This window comes from Ictidomys tridecemlineatus, chromosome 5 (genome assembly GCF_052094955.1).
Source record: "Ictidomys tridecemlineatus isolate mIctTri1 chromosome 5, mIctTri1.hap1, whole genome shotgun sequence".
NCBI classification, from domain to species: domain Eukaryota; kingdom Metazoa; phylum Chordata; class Mammalia; order Rodentia; family Sciuridae; genus Ictidomys; species Ictidomys tridecemlineatus.
The window spans coordinates 137,531,374-137,549,039 of NC_135481.1; the positions used below are offsets into that span (position 1 = coordinate 137,531,374).

The 17,666-nt window shown below is 46.5% G+C and overlaps 1 protein-coding gene and 1 long non-coding RNA gene across 6 annotated transcripts in view; one reads left to right on the top strand and one right to left on the bottom strand.

Moving 5' to 3' along the window:
* The window catches only part of Ntrk3 (neurotrophic receptor tyrosine kinase 3), a 424,455-nt gene that overhangs the window by 100,768 nt on the left and 306,021 nt on the right, over positions 1-17,666 (top strand). For all 5 annotated transcript variants that reach the window (XM_078051196.1, XM_005320115.4, XM_078051195.1 and 2 more), the window contains one exon: positions 8,191-8,259. In XM_078051196.1, the coding sequence (XP_077907322.1) occupies positions 8,191-8,259 (69 nt within the window). The remainder of the gene's footprint in view (positions 1-8,190; positions 8,260-17,666) is intronic.
* On the bottom strand, positions 9,741-16,712 carry LOC144378011 (uncharacterized). Its single transcript, XR_013439437.1, has 2 exons — positions 16,604-16,712; positions 9,741-12,947 (listed from the first exon to the last, which is right to left on the bottom strand). It is a non-coding gene; the product is annotated as an uncharacterized LOC144378011 (long non-coding RNA).

Consider the following 17,666-nt stretch of genomic DNA (forward strand, 5'->3'; position numbering starts at 1 on the left):
TAGCTCCGGTCTCCACTGAGGAACTCAATCAATGCCTGGGTCTTATAGAGGGTCCATAGCTGTCTTTCCAATATGGTAGCCTTTGGCCACCCATGGCTACAGAGTATTTGAAATTTTACCAGTCCAAATTGAATTGTGCTGTGAGTATAAAATAGACTCACATTTTAAAGACTACAAGAAATGTGAAATATCTCAATGCTATTTTCTGTATTGATTACATGCTGAATTGATGATATTTTGGGTATATGGAGTAGACTGTACTATTGTAATTAATTTCACTTCTCCTTTTTTAAAAATGAGACTAATTGAAAATTTCAAATGGCATTCATGACTTGCATTCAGTTTCTGTTGAAAAGACCTGATGTATAGCAGTAGTGCCTTGCTTTTTCTATAAAGGGCCACATAGTACATATTTGAGGGTCTGTGGGCCATTTGACCTCTGTCATGATTATTTGTGCTAATATGAAAGTGGCTTGTATTAGTTTCCCATTGTTGCTGTAACAAATTAACACAAAATTTGCGACGTAAAATAACACAGACTTATTGCCTTACACTTCTGTGGTTTAGAAGTCCAAGGCAGGTTTCACTGGATTAAAATTGAGGTGTCACCAGGGCTGTGTTTCCTTCTCGGCCTTCTGTGGGAGAATTTGTTTCCTTGCCCCTTTCAGCTTCTCGAGGCCCTACACATTTTCATCCCCTTCTTCCATCTTTAATTCAGACATGTCGCATCTCTCTGCACCTTTCCTCCCTTGTCATATCTCTTGACTTTTTCTTGAATGTCTCCCTCCTGGACATTTAAGGACCTTTGTGATTACAGTGGGATCACAAAATAATTCAGGATAATGTGCCCTGGTCATGGTCCAAACCCTTAATCACCTCTGCAAAGTCCCTTTTGTTTGTAAATTAACATAGTCACAGAGTTTAGGGATTAAAATGTGGATGCCTTTGGAGGATCATTATTCTGCCTAGAACATGACCATAGACAACACAGTAACAAGTGGGCATGGCAGTCCAATAAACCAGGAAAATAGACTCCCAGCCTGGAGGCTAGAGCTTGCCAACCACTGGGTTGGGCCACCGTTTTTTCTTTTCCTCTCTCTGTTTTTTGTGGTACGGGGGATTGAACTGAGGCACACGCTCCTTTTCATATTTTTTATTTTGAGACAGGGCTTTGCTAAGGCTGACTTCCAACTTGCAATCCTCTTGTCTCAGCCTTCTGAGTTCCTGAAATCAGAGGCATGTGCCACCATGCCTGGCTAGGCCATCATTTCGCTTAAGTATAGTATATGGGATGATGATTTTGCCAGAGGCTCTACAGGGAAGGTTCTGTTGGTTTGAGAGATCCAGTAAGCAAGAGCCTTCTTTTAGTTAAGATGCTGAGAAGTTGTACAGTAGAGAAGCCTGTTTAGTTTTCTTTTTGCACAACGAAAATTTTTCAAGTATTACTATCTTCCCCCGCCATACTTTATAATACCCGTGAACACTGTGGACTTAGATTCCCAGGAATACTTCCTGGGAAACCCTGGCACAACCCAGCACATGGCCTTTTAGAGAAGACTGCCTCCAGTCTCCTGATCTAAGGTCAAGACACCAGTCACGTCACTTGAGATTTGATTAGAGAAAGCATTTTGGCTTCATTAAAGTTCATTAAATGAGCCATCCAGTGTAATTTAGCTGAATAAAAATGGCTCAAATGGCTTTAACCCCCACCCTCTTTTACAGCAATTTAATTGAGGGAAAAGCAAATATATCAATGATGTAGAAAAATATTTCTTGGCCTTCAAGAGCAAGGCTGGGCAGTGGCACCTGCTTGCTTGTCCCGGGCACTGGGTTTCAGAGTTGGCTCCTGGGGCTTCCTTAGCTATCTTGGTAAAAAGATAGCATAGTCTTTCCTTCCTGCTGTTCAGTCCACAGAGCTGCTGGCTGCCACCTCAGCAGCTTCCTCAGGGTGGGCTGCAATGTCCTCTGTGTGGGGAGATGAGGCCCAGAAGTGACAGTATCCATACCCATAAGGTGTGAGCTCCTGGTCCTTGAAGAAATGGGTAGAAGCCTGTCAGCCCCACCCTATTATACCTGTGGTTTGTTCCTTTCTAGCAAATACTATGTGAGGTTTGATTCTGAAGCAGAGAATTCTCCTCTCTTGTCATTTCCTCCATTTCTTCAGAATTTTCAAAAGAGTCCCAGTGTGGTGTGGCAGGGGAGGGGACTGGCTGTCTCCAAGAAGTTTGCTATGCACTGAAGGACTATGTCCCCCCAAATTCATATGCTGAAATCTTTACCCGCAAGATGATTGCTTGAGGTGGGACCACTGGGTCTTAAGGATGGAGCCCTCACAAATGGGAGTTGCGCCCTTATAAGAGGCTGATAGAGACCCACCACCCCTCTGTGTTTGACTACATGAGAAGACAGTAGTCTATGCGGAAGCAGATATCAGACTTAGAATCTGCCATCCCCTTCATCTTGAGCTCAAAAACTTCATCTAGGATGCTCAAAAACTTGACTTTAAGCAGCAACAGAATAAATCCTCCAGGAAAAGTCATTTCTGGTGGCATTCATCTTTGGGATGCGAGTTGAGCATTTTCCTAATTCTCTCTTTTCTCTTTTAATCATCTTTTTCAGAAAGAGGCTGGAGCCTATCCAGGAGTTGGGCAAGTAGACAGATAGATAGCAGATTGTAACTTAGCAGCTAGAACTTGATTGGGAGGTAGGTTCCCTAGGGTGACCGAGGGGATGACAGAGAACCATGACTTCCAGTCTTTCAGGGATCCCAGTGGGGCAGCCAACCTGGCAATCAAGGCTTTGGGGTAAATGAGGGGCTTGGAACCGGCACACTAATTTGCTAGGGCTACCATAACACTGTATCACAGACTGAATGGTTTCAACAAGAGACATTATTGCCTCATAGTTCTGGGGATTAGAAGTCCCAAAATCAAGCTGTTCACTGGTTTGATTTCTTTTGAGGCCTCTCTCTTGGGCTTGCAGATAGCTGTATTCTCCCTGTATCTATACATGCTCTTCCCTTTGAGTGCGCCTGTGTCCTAAATCCCTCTTCTCATAAGGATGCCAGTCGTATTGGATTAGGCTCACCCTAATGACCTCATGGAATCTTAATCCCCTCTTTAAAGGCCCTATCTTCAAGTATAGAAACATTCTAAAGTATTGGGAGTGAGGATGTCAACATATAAATTTGGGGACAGGGGCACAATTCACTCTGCAACAAATCACCATCATGTTTTACAATCTCATAAAAAACAGAAGACAAAGCTCAAGTAGGGGCTGGGGAGGTGCAGAGGTGGGGTGAACCTGCAGGCGTTGGTGGGAGCATTATTAAAAGGTCTGTGGTGCCGACATGATCCGGTGAAATGCTGGGTGAATAGTGCCTGGGTGGGGTGGTCTGGTGTAATAGCACAGGGATTTGGGGCACCTGCCCCCAACAATCCTTCCCACATTTGAATCCTAATAATACCTGCCCACCGGGCCTATCTCTGCCAATAGAAAAGGAGGTGTTTCCAAATGTTGGACTCACTCTTAAACCAGGAAATTCACCAAGACTTCCATCTGCAGGATCACTTGTGGAGGGGGATTAGTGTCCCCTTCTCAAATCTTAGCTCTCCTTCCCCCTCCCAGGTTGTATGTTTAGAGCAATAGGAGAACTCATCTTGGTTTCTCTTCCTTTTTTTTTTTTTTTTTTTTTGCTGGAAGTGGGTGTGTGGCTCTGGGGGATTGAACTCAGGGGCCCTCGACCACTGAGTCACATCCCCAGCCCTATTTTGTATTTGATTCAGAGACAGGGTCTCACTGAGTTGCTTAGTACCTTGTCATTGCTGAGGCTGGTTTTGAACTTGAGATCTTCCTGTCTTAGCCTCACGAGCCTCTGGGATTACAGGCATGCGCCGCTGCGCCTGGTAGCTTGGTTTCTCTTGGCAACAGCATCCACCTTGCTGACCCTTCTGTAGGGTAATTGAATTCCTAGGGTGATATCCTCCCCAGTCATGGGGCTTTGTCCTGCTAGAGTTTGGTACCCCCCTTAAGACCACTTACTTTGCTGAGCCTTCTACCAGCCTGAGGGGAGGTTGGTTGCCTGGAAGGATTCCTGTCCAAAACAGGATTAATTCAGGAAGGGCTATCTCAGCCCTATCACTCCTCAGGGCCCAGCGTTGCACCATATGTGTGTCTGGCTCATGTTCCCAGAGCACCCAGTAGCTGCATCGTCATCGTTTATTACCTCTGGACTCCAGAGTCTGGCTATGAGAGCGCCAGTTGTGCAGGACAAAATTAATGGCTTTGTTTGGGAGTCTCAGATGAGAGATAGAGGGGGCGATGTCATGGAGCTTGATTTTGGGATAGTGTCTGATGCATCATCTCATAAAATCTTGCTCACCAAATTAATTCAATGGTCAGGTGGCTTGGACACTGGCTACTGACCCAAGCAAAAGTCAGAGACGGGTGATAATGGATCTGTTAGGGAGGAGGCCTCAGGAGGAGGTGGCCGTGGGGCTCAGAGGCAGAATGCTTCTTAATTAAAGTCTTGTCTGATGAGCAGGGTAACCAGCTCATCAATAAGTGATGACAGATGAATGCAGGTGAGGTGCCAGCTAGGAGGAAAATTGGGGCAGTGAGTTCTGAGTGGGTGGTGAGTCCTACTGAAGCCCTGTGCCTCAGATTCCCCATTTACCCTACACCATGAGAATTGATAAATGCCTGGAAGGGCAGGCTGGCCAGAGGCTTACCCTTCTTGTTTTGTGCTGCATGTGTTTGCCTTACTTCTTGTCTTTTCTGAGTATGTTTGTCTCTGGGACCGGGTGTGTTTCTAGGAGGGCACTGTGTACGGCTGCACAGGTTCTGCATACTGTCCCCTTCCCTGGACTTGTGCCATACAGTGTCCTTATGTCTGGGAATACCCACAGGGTTTTGTGTGGTGTGTGTGTGTGTGTGTGTGTGTGTGTGTGTGTGTGTGTGTGTGTACAGAGTGTGTGAGTGCTGTGGTGGCCACTCTGTTTGGACAAAGTATTGGAGAAATCCAAGGGATCACCTTCCTCCAGGTGGGACTGGGAGGTTGGGGGGGATGGGCAGGAGGTGCAGCTTGGTCACTCCTGGGAGAGCAGGAGCCCTCCCACCCCTTATCAGGTGTATCCCAGGTCCCCACCCTCCTTTAACTTGTAATAAGGAGGAGATAATGCTATTTCTTATTCTTTATTTGCCCAGAATGCCTGTTATTTTCTTTCTTTCAGAATCCAATTTTCTCTTGACATTTCTGCCTAATGTAGCAAAGCATGACCTTTGTGGGAGGACATTGCCGGCAGCCTGCTCTCTGCCTGGGGCTCCCCCAACTCCTGGCAGGCTCCCTGCCTGCTCCTTTCTTGGGGATGAGCAAGGCTGCCCATTTCACCTGGATCGTTCCTGTCTCCCGCTTGATTTTGGGTTTTACCAGGGACATGCCCCTCACAGTTCAATGAGCCTGGGGTTTCTGGCTTCTGAGTCCCTGAAGGATGCTGCTGCTCAGCTTCAGAACCATGGGTTTTATTCCTGGGAGCATTAGAGTCGGGCGGGGAGCTAAAGGCAGAGGCTGAGCTGCTTTCCAGCATTCCCTTTGGATTTGGAAGTGTGGGCTTGTCCATCTTCTGCTGCCAAGAATGCTGTTGTGTGTAGACAGTAAAACCAGGAAAAACAGAGGGGAGAAAAGATTTCTACCTGGATGATTCAAACACGAAGATTTATTACAACTTCGTGAAGGCCTCTAGCAACAGAGACTCAGAGAATGGTATTGCAACCTGTTGTCTTTGACTTTAGATTCTGAGCTCCCAGCCTAGTATCTAGGTAGGGGCAGTGACTTTTGGGGACATCCATCAGATCCCTTGCTCCACCCCTCCAAGCAGGAGATGTCTGCTGTAGGAACTTGTCCCAGATGGTGTCCCAGATGGGTACAGCTCTTCTTTGGTCAGTTCTTTCCTTCTGGCTAATGGGGGAGTGGTGGAAGCTTATAGGAAGGAGGAGTATGGTCACTAGGGGTTTCGCGAATCAGAACATGATGGATAGCTCTGGGCCCCGCAGAGAGGAAGTGGGTAAGCACATGGGCCATGGGGGCCAGCCTCAAGAGCTGGGTGTGGTGGTCTTGGAGAATTTGAACAGAGGGAGCGCTGGAAAGGAAGACAGTGAACACTAGTTGTGGGAGCCACCTACCTAAGGTCCTCTTCCCTTCCCCACCAGTCCCCTGCAGGGTGGGGCTACCTTCCTGACACCAGCACAGGCTGTCCCTGAGACCTAGCCAGTTCAGATCTGGCCAACTCATCACAGATAGGCTGCATCAAAAAGAAGTGTGGACTGTCCCTTAGGTATTTCTTAAATTTGAGTATCTGTTCTTGTATAGTCTCCCTTTGTGAGCTATAGACCCATTTCTTGCTTTAGCTGTCTAATAGGGGCTGGGGTGTAACTCAGTGGCAGAGAACTTGCCTAGCATAGGTGGGGCCCCAGGTTATGTCCAAGCACTGCAAAAAAACCCACCAATTTATATCTAACAGGCATCTTATTATTAGTAGTCCTGGGGCATTGAACCCAGGAGCACTCTACTACAGAGTTATACACCCAGCCCTTTTTAGTTTTTATTTTGAGACTAAATTGCCCAGGCTGGATTAGAACCTGTGATCCTCCTGCCTTAGCTCTCCAAGTCTGTGGGATTATAGGTGTGCGCCATTGCGCCCAGCCAGGCATCTTAAATGGAATAGTCTCAGGGAGGAAACCCTTGACCCCACTGCCTCCACGGGATCTCTTGGTAGACTTCCTTACCTCACTAAATGGCCTCACCCCTTTTTCTTGTAGCACTGTTGTAACCTTCAAACTGGCCAGCCAACGTTCAGGCTTGGTCTTCCATTAAAAACGGTAGTTAAATTATGTCGTGTCCCCCACTCCAAACCATCCTGTGCCTTCCCACTGCTCTTTGGAGTAAAATCCGGTCTCCTCCCGTGGCCAGCAAGGTGGGTGTGGCATGAGCCCCTCTCCCGTTATCCCAGCTCCACTCCTCCACTCCTCCACTCCCTTCCTGGCTCCGGTGTTCCTCTCAGACCCTGCACTTACTGTTTCTACTGCCCCAAACACTTCTCCCTGGTGCTCACCTCCTTCTCCTCTCGACTCAGGTCTTCTGTCACCTTGTCAGGAGGGTCATCTGAGAGCACCTGTCTGAAGTAGCCTTCTCCCTCTTCCACATCGGTTAGGTCCATTACCTGATTTATGCTCTTCCTTCTCCTCATTCATTTGTACCTTGAACTCGGGGCTCCGGAGTGACCTCATCTTTTCCCTCAGTGGCCAGCACCCTCACCCTCAGTGCAGCCCGTGTTGACTTTCCATAAGTATGTGCTCTGAAAGTCATCTAAATACAGGTGCATGTGTAAGCACGTGTGTGTTTATAATAAAGTCTGTGTTTGCTTTCATCACCTTCATGTTTCATAGGCACAAATCCATGCGTGTCTGTGTGTGTGTGTGTGTGTGTGTGTGTGTGTGTGTGTGTGTATTTACCTAAATGGGATCAGCATCACCATCCGCCCCATCAGTAGATGAGTACATTGTTCCTCAGGTGCCACTTCAGTTCTAGCAGTGTCTAACGCTGCCTGTAAGGGCTGTTATCACATCAAAAGTTGTTTGTTGAGCCTGGCAAAGTAATAACCGTGGGCGTGTTTTTTCTTTTATTCAGAAGACTAATGGCTGCTCCTTCCCCCTGTACATCCTAATGAGAACAATTAAATAGCCATTAGGAGGAGAACAGACATGTGAACAAAAGGCTGATGTCTTGATCTCACGGATGTGCCTGTTTGCAGGGGGAGGGATGGGCTGGGAGGATTGTAGGTGACTTGAAGAGTTTATTGACCTGGGTGACTGTTAAGAACACACCTGGGCTCAGAGCTCTCTGGGCTCCTAGCGGAGGGTGGCTTCCGACAGGCATGTACTTTTATTATGGAGAGAGGGTTTGGGAGAATGACCTATTATTTCTTTGATTGGTAAAACCTTGTCTTTTAAAAGTCTTCTGAATTCTATCCAAACCTGATCTGTGACCTCAACTATTAGCAAATATATCTTTAGTAGAGTTGAAGAAAGCAAAAGAGGAAAAACAAAGCTGGGCTCCAGCGAAATGACCAAACTCACGCCTGACTAATGGCAGATCTGTCCTTTAACTTCCTCTTTGTTTTGCCAATCTTGCAGAAACCTGTCGAGCAACCGCCTCACCACACTCTCGTGGCAGCTCTTCCAGACGCTGAGTCTTCGGGAACTGTAAGTTCGGTTTTGAGACTGGTGCAGGCGGTGAAGTGGTGATACTGGTTGGGTGGGGAGCTACCTGAAGGCTGTGTGTACACCTGAGAGGGCTGCTGGTGGGATCATGCAGAGAGTTCAGGGAGAGTCAATTCAGGAAGCCCCGTTGCTCCATTTCTCATGCCCTGAGCATAATCCATTTCAGAAGACAGAATCTCATTTCCTATCAGGATTTAGTTTTATGATCTACAGGTGATTAGTAATAATAGCTTTAGTATTAATGATAAGAGAGCATCAATTCATAGTAAATAACATTTGTGATGCATAACTTTATGAATTATCAGGTACACTTTTATTAACATGACCTTCGATTGAGCATCACGAGAATCATAGGAGGTAGGTATTATTCTCTGCCAGTCATGGGTGAGAACGCTGATCCCTAGAGATGCATCCAAGGTTCAACCTCAATTGCATTGTATAAGGACCAGCAGAGCCAGAATTGAGCCCCCGTGGCCTGACTCAGAGTGCACCTCCTTTCCACTACTCATGATTTCCCATCAGCTTATATAGGCACCCCAGGAGGGGACAGCTCAGCCTTGCTGCATCCCAGAGCTGATCAGTGCAGCCTGTCACAGGCCAGCCATTTTGTGCACACAAATGTTAGCTTGATGAGTGAAAATTCGTGACCACTGCTGGAAAAAATAACTCATGTTGATGTGTGAGTCATCAGGGTCATCTCTGTGCATGAAGGACAGCATATTATGTTAAGGGAATAAATCAAGGAATAAATTGAAGAGGAATTGAGGCATGGATGAAGTTAGGGAGTCAGAGTTCCAGACACGCCACTCATGTTTTCCCATTTACTTGGTGACTCAGACCCAAATTCACAGAATGCGGATTGCTTTACTGTCTTTACCAAGCAGCAATGACCTTGGACTTCTGCCTAGGCTCTTGGTTTTTCGACTTGTTCTCACTGGCGAGACCTGAGCTCATGGCAGGAAGGAGAATATTTACATCCAGTGTCCCAAGAGCCTTTCATCCCATGACAATTTTGTGGACTGTCCTTGTCTTCATGGGTCTCCCTGAACATATGGTGCTTCAAAAGGCATAGGATGTACCGAGGTTGTCTCTTTAAAAGTGTGGAACTGGGTGCTCTGACACTTGCCTGTAATCCTAGCCATTCAAGAGGCCGAGACAGGAGCATTGCAAGTTTGAGGTCAGCCTCTTCAACTTAGTGGGATCTTGTCTTAAAATGAAAATGATAAACAAAAAGGGCTAGGGATGTGGCTCAGTGATAGAGCATCTCAGTTCAATCCTCAGTACTAAAAAAAAAAAAAAGGTGTTGCAGAGTTTAGGACAATGTGCTGTGGGTTGCCTTCCTCTCTTAGAACTGTGCCCCTCCCACCTCTGGTGGAGGTAGCATAGACATGGTGATCAGAGTCGTTAGTCTCCTCTGGCACAGCTCTAGATGGACACCAATAAAACTCCTACTCAAGCTGAGAGAGAAATAAATACATATATGTATTTGTTTATAAAACAACAACAACAACAACAACAAAAAATAGACCACATCACAGACACATAGATGCCAGACTGTTATACTCCATGTGACAAATTCATTCACATCTTTGTAGGTGGAAAAGATCTCAGAGGTGAATTAACCTGACTACCACTGACACTGATTTCTGGGCTCTTCCTTCATGCCAAGCAGTAATCTGTTAAATTATGCATATTATTTAATTTAATCCTTATAAGAATTCTGTATGGTAGGAATAATTACTATCACTTAACATTTGAGGACACTGACATGCTTAGCAAGGTTAAGTATCTTGTTCAAGGTCATCCAGTAAAAAAGAGGTAGAGTGTAGGCTCAAAGTTTTGACCCCTGTGCTCTATGACCTCCCAGCTTTATTCGATCTGTTTCCAATGCAAGACTCTTTCCTATGCTAATTTTCAAAAAGTGCATGGTTGTGGATCTTTCCCAAGTTGCCCTTGAATTGATAGGGGCCTCTGGGGGCTGTCTTTCCTGGGAGAGCCTTGAATCTAGTTATCCAGTGATGTCTATCCCTTTGTCTAGGGGAGGCCAGGGACAGTGTCCCTCTGGGGGGACATCTGGAGTCTGCTGTTGGCTGAATTATTGAGAAAATGTTCAGAGCTCTTTCTAAGAAATCGTTGGATTTGAAATCAATGGTGTGGTGCCCTGGTGACCTGTTTTGTGGAGATTTAGAAACAGTTGTTGCATGGGTATATATTTAAAGAAAATGTCAGATTTCTCCCAGAGGATCATGGGATTCTGCATTCATCTTTGCCTGGGATCAATACTCCTGTGAGCTGGATGTAACTTATGGGGGAATGAAGACATTCCTTCCAGTGTGAGTCAGCGTGTGAGTGCCACTGTGTCCATGGAGCATTTTATTCCTGTCATATTGTTAAATAAGGAAAAATCATATTGGAGGATAAAGAAGCCCCCCTCCACGGAGCTATTGCCCTGGTTGGGGTCTATTTTTTGAGGAAGAATTGAATGTTGAGAGTGGAAAATTTATCTTTTTTGGCTGGAGGAGGCCGTGCATTGGCTCTTAGCTTTGGCTATGATTAAAATCCAAACAATCCCCCTTCCTGGCAAACAGAAGAGAGGGTAGTATTTTCTTGTCCGACTTCTTGATTAGTCCACATGGCACCATCTGCCACGAGCCATGTAAACTGCCAGGGTCTGCTGATGCCTCCTGAGGCTTGGGGTGTGGAGATGGGTTGGTGTTTTCAGGAAGAAACCATTTTGGCCTTGGGGGACAGAGGGCTCAGCGTGCTGTGGCAGCTGGGAAAGTCTTCAGCCACAAGAACAAGGCTTCAGTGATGGTCTGCAGCTACAGAAGGACAAGCAGGTCCTTGGCAATTTCACAGAGGGTCTCTGGAGGAGCTCTGCTGTGCCCCCAACCAGCCTCTTCCTTGCTTGACAATTTGATGTGCTGAGCCTTTCTACTGAAAAGACTGAGTGTCTACTGCCTAGGGTCCTGCTTCCAGTGGGATATGAGAAGGAAGAGGCACATATTAAGCACCTAAGGTGTACAAGGTTCCAACTCATCCTTGGAACAAATCCTCAAAGGCAGTATCAGTGTAGCAAGTTTTACAAATGAGGGATTTGAGGCTGCCCAAGTTGAACAGGCATCCCAGGATCACAGAGCTGGTGCATGGTAATCTAGGAATTAGTGTTATGATTTCTGGAATTATCACCAGCTGGGACAGCTGTTTCCAAAGAACCATGCTCTTTCCCTTACCCACTCAGCAACATGTCCAGTGTGCTCAGGGTCTTTCCATAAGCCTCATTAAGATGACAGCCTCCCCTCTGAGTGACATCACAGGGTGGCCATCTTGCCATATACCAAGATCCTGCCTTTACTTTCTGTCACCCACTTTTGGGAGACAAGGCATGGTCTTAGGGAGCATCTGGCATATAGCCTCTCACCAGTCCAGGTGGGGTTCCTTTCTCTCTCTCTCTCTCTCTTTTTTCCTTTGGTGGTTCTGGGAATTGAACCTAGGGCCTTGTGCATGCAAGCCAAGCACTCTACCAACTGAGCTATATCCCCAGCCCCAGGTGGGGTTCCTCTCGTGGAGCCAAATGGGGGCATCTTTCAAGACTTGCTTTGGAGCAGCCAACACTGTTTCCAGCTTTAAAGGAATTCATCTTGGCATGGCGCTGTGCTCTCAGAGGCTTCTGGTTATGGCAAGATGGTTTTTCTGTTTTTTTTTTTTCTCCTGACAGAGAAGACTGGAACTGTTTGTCTAAAAATCAGAGCAAGAATTGGACAGATTGTCTTAGAGATAAAGAATGAATTAGAAAGAAAAGAAGCTTGGATTCTGAATCCCATGATACCATCTAGGCAATGGCAGAGGCACTGGAGGATATCAACCCACAGCACGGAAACCCTCCAGAAATACCCTGAGGACCATTAATGCATCTTCTCTTAATACTCTGCACGCACAGAGCAGACATGATTAAAATAGATTGGAATATTTCATTTTCTTAAAGCAAAGTGATAATTACCTCTGGTATGATTTGCAGATTTAATCGACTTGGTAAAATATTAACTCAGTATCAGCGATGAGTTTGGGCTTATTCTGGCACGTTCCTTTTCCCTTTTTTGGCCATAACCACTTTGAAAGCTCCTGAAGAAGTCACTAAACAATCACATTAATAACAGTATTGCTATAATAACAATTTCTGCTTTATTATAGCCCCCTTGTAATTCATGGAGCATGTGAATGCAATTCTCTCAATAACTCTATAGAGAAGGAATGTTAAATACAATCATCACTGTCTTACAGATGTTAAGACTGAGTTTTGGAGAATTAAGTTACTCACACTCTTAGTTTCCTAGGGTGACCATAACAAATGACTTCAAACTTGGTGCTTTACAACAACAGAAAATTATTATTTCAGTGTTCTGGAGGCCAGCAGTCTGAAGTCAGGGTGTCAGCAGAGCCACCCTCTCTTCAAAGTCTTTAGGGGAGAATTCTTCTCTGCCTTGCCCAGCCTCTGGTGCTCCTGGAACTCTTTGCCTACTGCATTTCTTTGGTCTCCGCCTCCATCTCACATGGCTAACATCCCCATCTCCTTGTCTGTCATCTCCCTCTCTGGGCTGGGAGTTCAGTGTCCACCAGAAATCCAGAGCCACCTCATCCTTTGATCTTTAACTTGATCACATCTGCAAAGGCTGAATTTCCAAAGAAAGTCACATTCACAGGGACTAAGGTTAGGACCTGGACATATCTTTTTAGAGGACATAATCCAACCCATTGTATTTGCTCAAAGTGACACAGCTGATGACCAACTCAGATCTTCTGTCTGTGTACTTTTTCTGCCATCTGATTGTTGTTACCTTAAGGAGGCCCACACTGTGTGACAGTGGTGCTGCCCTTATCGATTGGGTACCCTCCCCATTTTCCACCACCTGGCCCCAGGATTGCCATTAGCAGTGCTAATACTTTGGAAGGGAGAAGCAAATTTCCCAAGCAATGATGGGGAAATCAGTGTTTTCTAAACACCCAGTCCTGGCCTCAGCTCTGCTGCAAAGCGCTTGTGTACTCATGTCCATCTGGATGGGGCTGATTTAAAGGGTGGGAAGCCCCCAGGTGCTTGATCAGGTCCTGGGTCACCCACATTGCTAATGGAATGCAGAGAGCCATGCTATAGGTTCTGCAGATCTGCCTCTGAATCCCTGGTTAAAGGAGTCTCCGCCCCACGCCTGGTTTGACGGGAAAAGAGCACCAGAATGGACAGCATCATTTAGATCCAGGGCATGTGCATCTCTTCTTGCCCACCTCACTGTGCAGACTCTTCTCAGGATATAAAAACGACTGCAGATTGGCTCAGTGGAATGACCAGGGGGCCACTGTTTTAGGACTCAAAATGCTTTGTACTAGGTATGAGTTTTGTTCTCTAAGAGGAAAATCTAAGCCAGGTACAGTGACACATTCCTGTAATCCCAACTGCTTGAGAGGCTGAGGCAGGATGATTGCCAGTTCAAGGCCAGTGGAGGCAATTTAGCAACACAGTGTCTCCAAACAAACAAAGAAAAAAACAAAGGATGGGGGAAGTAGCTCAGGGTTAGAGCACCCTGGGTTCAATGCCCAGTACCACATTAAAAAATAAATAAATAAAACAAGAAAGTCCAGAAAGACGAGGAAGAGGCTCCCAAAATTCTTTTGCAGTTTCTAGGAGACTCTGGATTATAGTGAAGAACCAGATCTCAAAGTCTAGCCTTTCGGCTGGACCAGATCCTGTAAGCAGGGTCCTGGAGGGAAAGAGTGGAAGAAAACAAGGGCCATTACTGAGCCTATCCCTGGCAGCAGCCTTGGCACATCCCAAACATCTCACTGAATTCTCCTGCCAGCCTCAGGACACTTGGCATGTGGGATGCCCAGGGTGCCACAGTGTACTCATGTCCACCTTGGGAGCCACTGAGAAGTTGGGACGTGTTGCAGCGCCAGGCTCCCACAAGAGGCAGGACTGCAGCAGGCACTGCTGGGGCTGCAGGCGACGCTGCCAAGCCCCTCGCTTGTCTGGTCTTTTCAACCCAGGTGGATAATTTGTATTTTTACACCTACTTAATAATGAATGACCACATCTTGTCAAGTGAGCAGCTGGGAAAAACAAGGCTGACCTGGTTCAATTTGCACATATTCAAGCATCTGGAGCCTTTGTGTCATCCAGCAGGGTGGCCAGGCTCTCTGCAGCCCTGCAGTGGGCATCCAAGCCACTCCAGCTCCTCAGGTCTCTGTTTGCACACGCACCAGGTGGCACATTTGACTTTCTGCTTTCTTAAGGAAGCCACTAGACCTCCCCTTCCTCCCTGGGCTTCCTCCTTGTGAGGGTTAATTAAAAGAATTTGTGTAAGACTTTTGGTAGAGCTGGACACAGTGGCACATAGCTGTAATTCCAGAGACTCAGGAGACTGAGGCAGGAGGATTGCAAGTTCAAAGCCAGCCTCAGCAACATGGCAAGGCCCTAAGCAACTTAGCAAGACCCTGCTACACAATAAAAAATAAAAAAGAGTGAGGGGATATGACTCAATGGTTAAAACCCCTGGTTCAATCTCTGATATCAAAAAAAAAAAAAAAAAAAAAAAGAGAAGACTTTTGGTATAGCACCGGCCCTATTGCACCTGTGATCCATTGTTATCCTATAATTTCTATTATTTCTCTGTCACTTTCTTCCTACTTTGTCTTTCTTCTTTATTCCTGTTCTAGCCATGTAGGCATTTTGCTTAACTCTAAAGCAAACACTTCCAAGGCTACTTCTTCTCTCCTCCTCCTCTTTCTTTTCCTCTTCTTCCTCTTCCCCCTGTTTCCCCCATACCCCTTCTCCTTTCCTTTTTTTTGTGATACTGGGGATTGAACCCAGGAATGCTTTTCCATTGAGCTACATCCCCAGCCCTTTTTATTGTTCTTTTGAGATAGGGTCTTGCTAAGTTGCTGCGGCTCACCTCCAACTGGCAATCCTCCTGCCTCAGCCTCCCTAGTCACAGGCATGTGCCACTGGGTCTGGCTCATCCTTCCTTTACCTCCCCAAGGGACTGGTGATCACCCCCGCCTCCCCATTCCTAATAGTTCTCACCTCTTCTTTTCTACTGATTCCTTCTCTTCTGCTTCCAACCAAAGACAGTTCTCCTCACCATTGACTTCCTGTTCCCCTGGAGCTTAAAATCTCGTATTCTACTTTTTCTTTTCTTCTTCCTCCCAACTAAGTGCCAGATGGTGCCTCATCTTCCTTTGGATGTTTGTGGGATCCACCCTTCCCTCTCCCCAGTTTCTGCCACTTAACTCTCGGCCCTTATTTACTGGGTGACAGTTCCCACCTGGTGATCCCAGGACCACCTGGGGCCTCTCAAGACCCCTTCAGGGAGAATGCAAGGTCAGATCTATCCTAACAACCCCGGCACATCATTGACCTTTCTCTCACTATCCCAGGAGGGTACAGTGGCGTTTCTCAGCGACTGAAGGACATGGGATGACCTCATTGCCATGGAACTTGTGCTAATATATTCTGCTGTTTTAAACTTTCTCCGTTTTATTTTCCAATTTGGTAAATTGCGAGAAACATAACCCACATAAAAGAGCTGTTTGAGGTCTTCAGAAAAATTTTAAGTCAATAGGAGTTCTGAAACCAGAAGTTTGAGAATGATGGGCTGGGCCCGACTAGACTGCAGAATGCCCTGGTGTGAGTTAGAAAGATGGCCCCTCTGGGTGAACACGGCCCCATGTCAGAGCCCAGGTTCTGGATTTCATTCCCTCTTCATTGCTTTGTTTGGATTCTTTGAGAAATGCACAAACTACCAACGGTACATGGTGACCCTGTGTTTATGAGATATCCCGTGTCTAGCCCACCCCCTCTCTGGTTTATTGTGTACAGTCTCGCTGGCTTGCTCTTTTACAGGGTTACTTTATTTATTTGTCCTCTAGTTGTAAGGGCCTTATTGGTTTCCCACTGTCTCCTGGATACATTCTGGATGTACCTGGATGCATGCTTCCTGATGTGGGTGGAATTCCTCCACCACCTGGCTTCCATTCACCCTTCCAGCTTTATTTCCCAGTGCTCCTTGGCTAAGTCTCGCTTTCCTGTCCACATCCCCACCAGCAATATTCCCTCTGCCTTCACGGCTTCCCCCCAGCCAACCCTTCCCCCCCGTCTCTACCTCCAGGAGCGCCTGAAGTCAGGGTCCTCTCTTACTCCCCTTGGCAGCTGCATTCAGCCCTGCCATGCTCTGCATTGGGTAGGTGGGGTGGCCAGGGCATGGGTTTTGGAGTTCGACAGACTGCGGTTTGAGACAGCTCTTCCATACCAGTGGAGGGGCTGTGACAGGTGACTTACCCGCTCCAAACATTAGATAGGCACCCTCTTCTGTCTGGGGGTGATCCTGGCCATCTCCTAGAAGATGTGAGAAGCAGAAGTTCAGTAAAGGCGGCTAATTCCCTTTCCTTTTCTGCCCCCCCACCCCGGAGAGAGTGCCCTGTGCAGAGAGAAGTCATGGACATTTTTAGGTGAAGAGGACACTGTCCTGTAGGGGTATTTGTCTTCTACCTGAAGTGTCCTGGTGCCTTCAAAACACTGATTTCTCTCCGCAGGGGCGTCACTTTCCCCTGAAATCTGATTAATGCTGATGCATGCTTAACTATTTTGGAATTTGCCAGTTGTCAAAAATAACCAGGGTTTTAGTGCAGTGACCCAAGTGCCCTCCCTCTGGGCACCAACAGATTGATCCCCTTCACAGTCCAGAGAATCATGTTCCTCATAATGATCAGACTTGCCGGGTGCTCTTTACTTTAAGAGTTTTGGGATTGATTAATGCCGTTCATTTTCCTAATAACCCCGTGGAGGAGGATGTGACTTTCTCCAAGTCACAAGGCAGATCATGGAGAGGAAGGACTTTGAACTTGACCCTTCCCCCATCAGACATTCTTCTTCACGGGGCCCAGTGCAGGGACTGTCTCATTGGTCTCTGTATTAACAGCATTCAACCCACGGGCAGATCTGGAACAGGTGCTTATTAACGAGCCATTGAATTCATGAAGAAATAAAGCTGGTCCCAAGATGGGCTTTGAGTATGTCTTGGAAATAGCTAACCACCTATTCCCTCAGGGAAAAGTTCTCTTTATTTCTCCTTTTATTCACAAGAATTTATGTGTGAAGCTCCGTTTTAGGTACTGCATGCATACAGCAGTGAACAAAACGGACTGCATCTGTGATCTTGATGTCACTTAATTTTTCTTTGGGGAGATAGAAACACACACACACACACACACACACACACACACGCATACACACACAATGAAATAAATATTTAAAGGGATGCTGGGTGATGGTAAATTCTAGAAAGAAGAACACAGCAGGGCGAGGCCTGGGCATTACCATCACAGGGGTTGGCAGTGGTTTT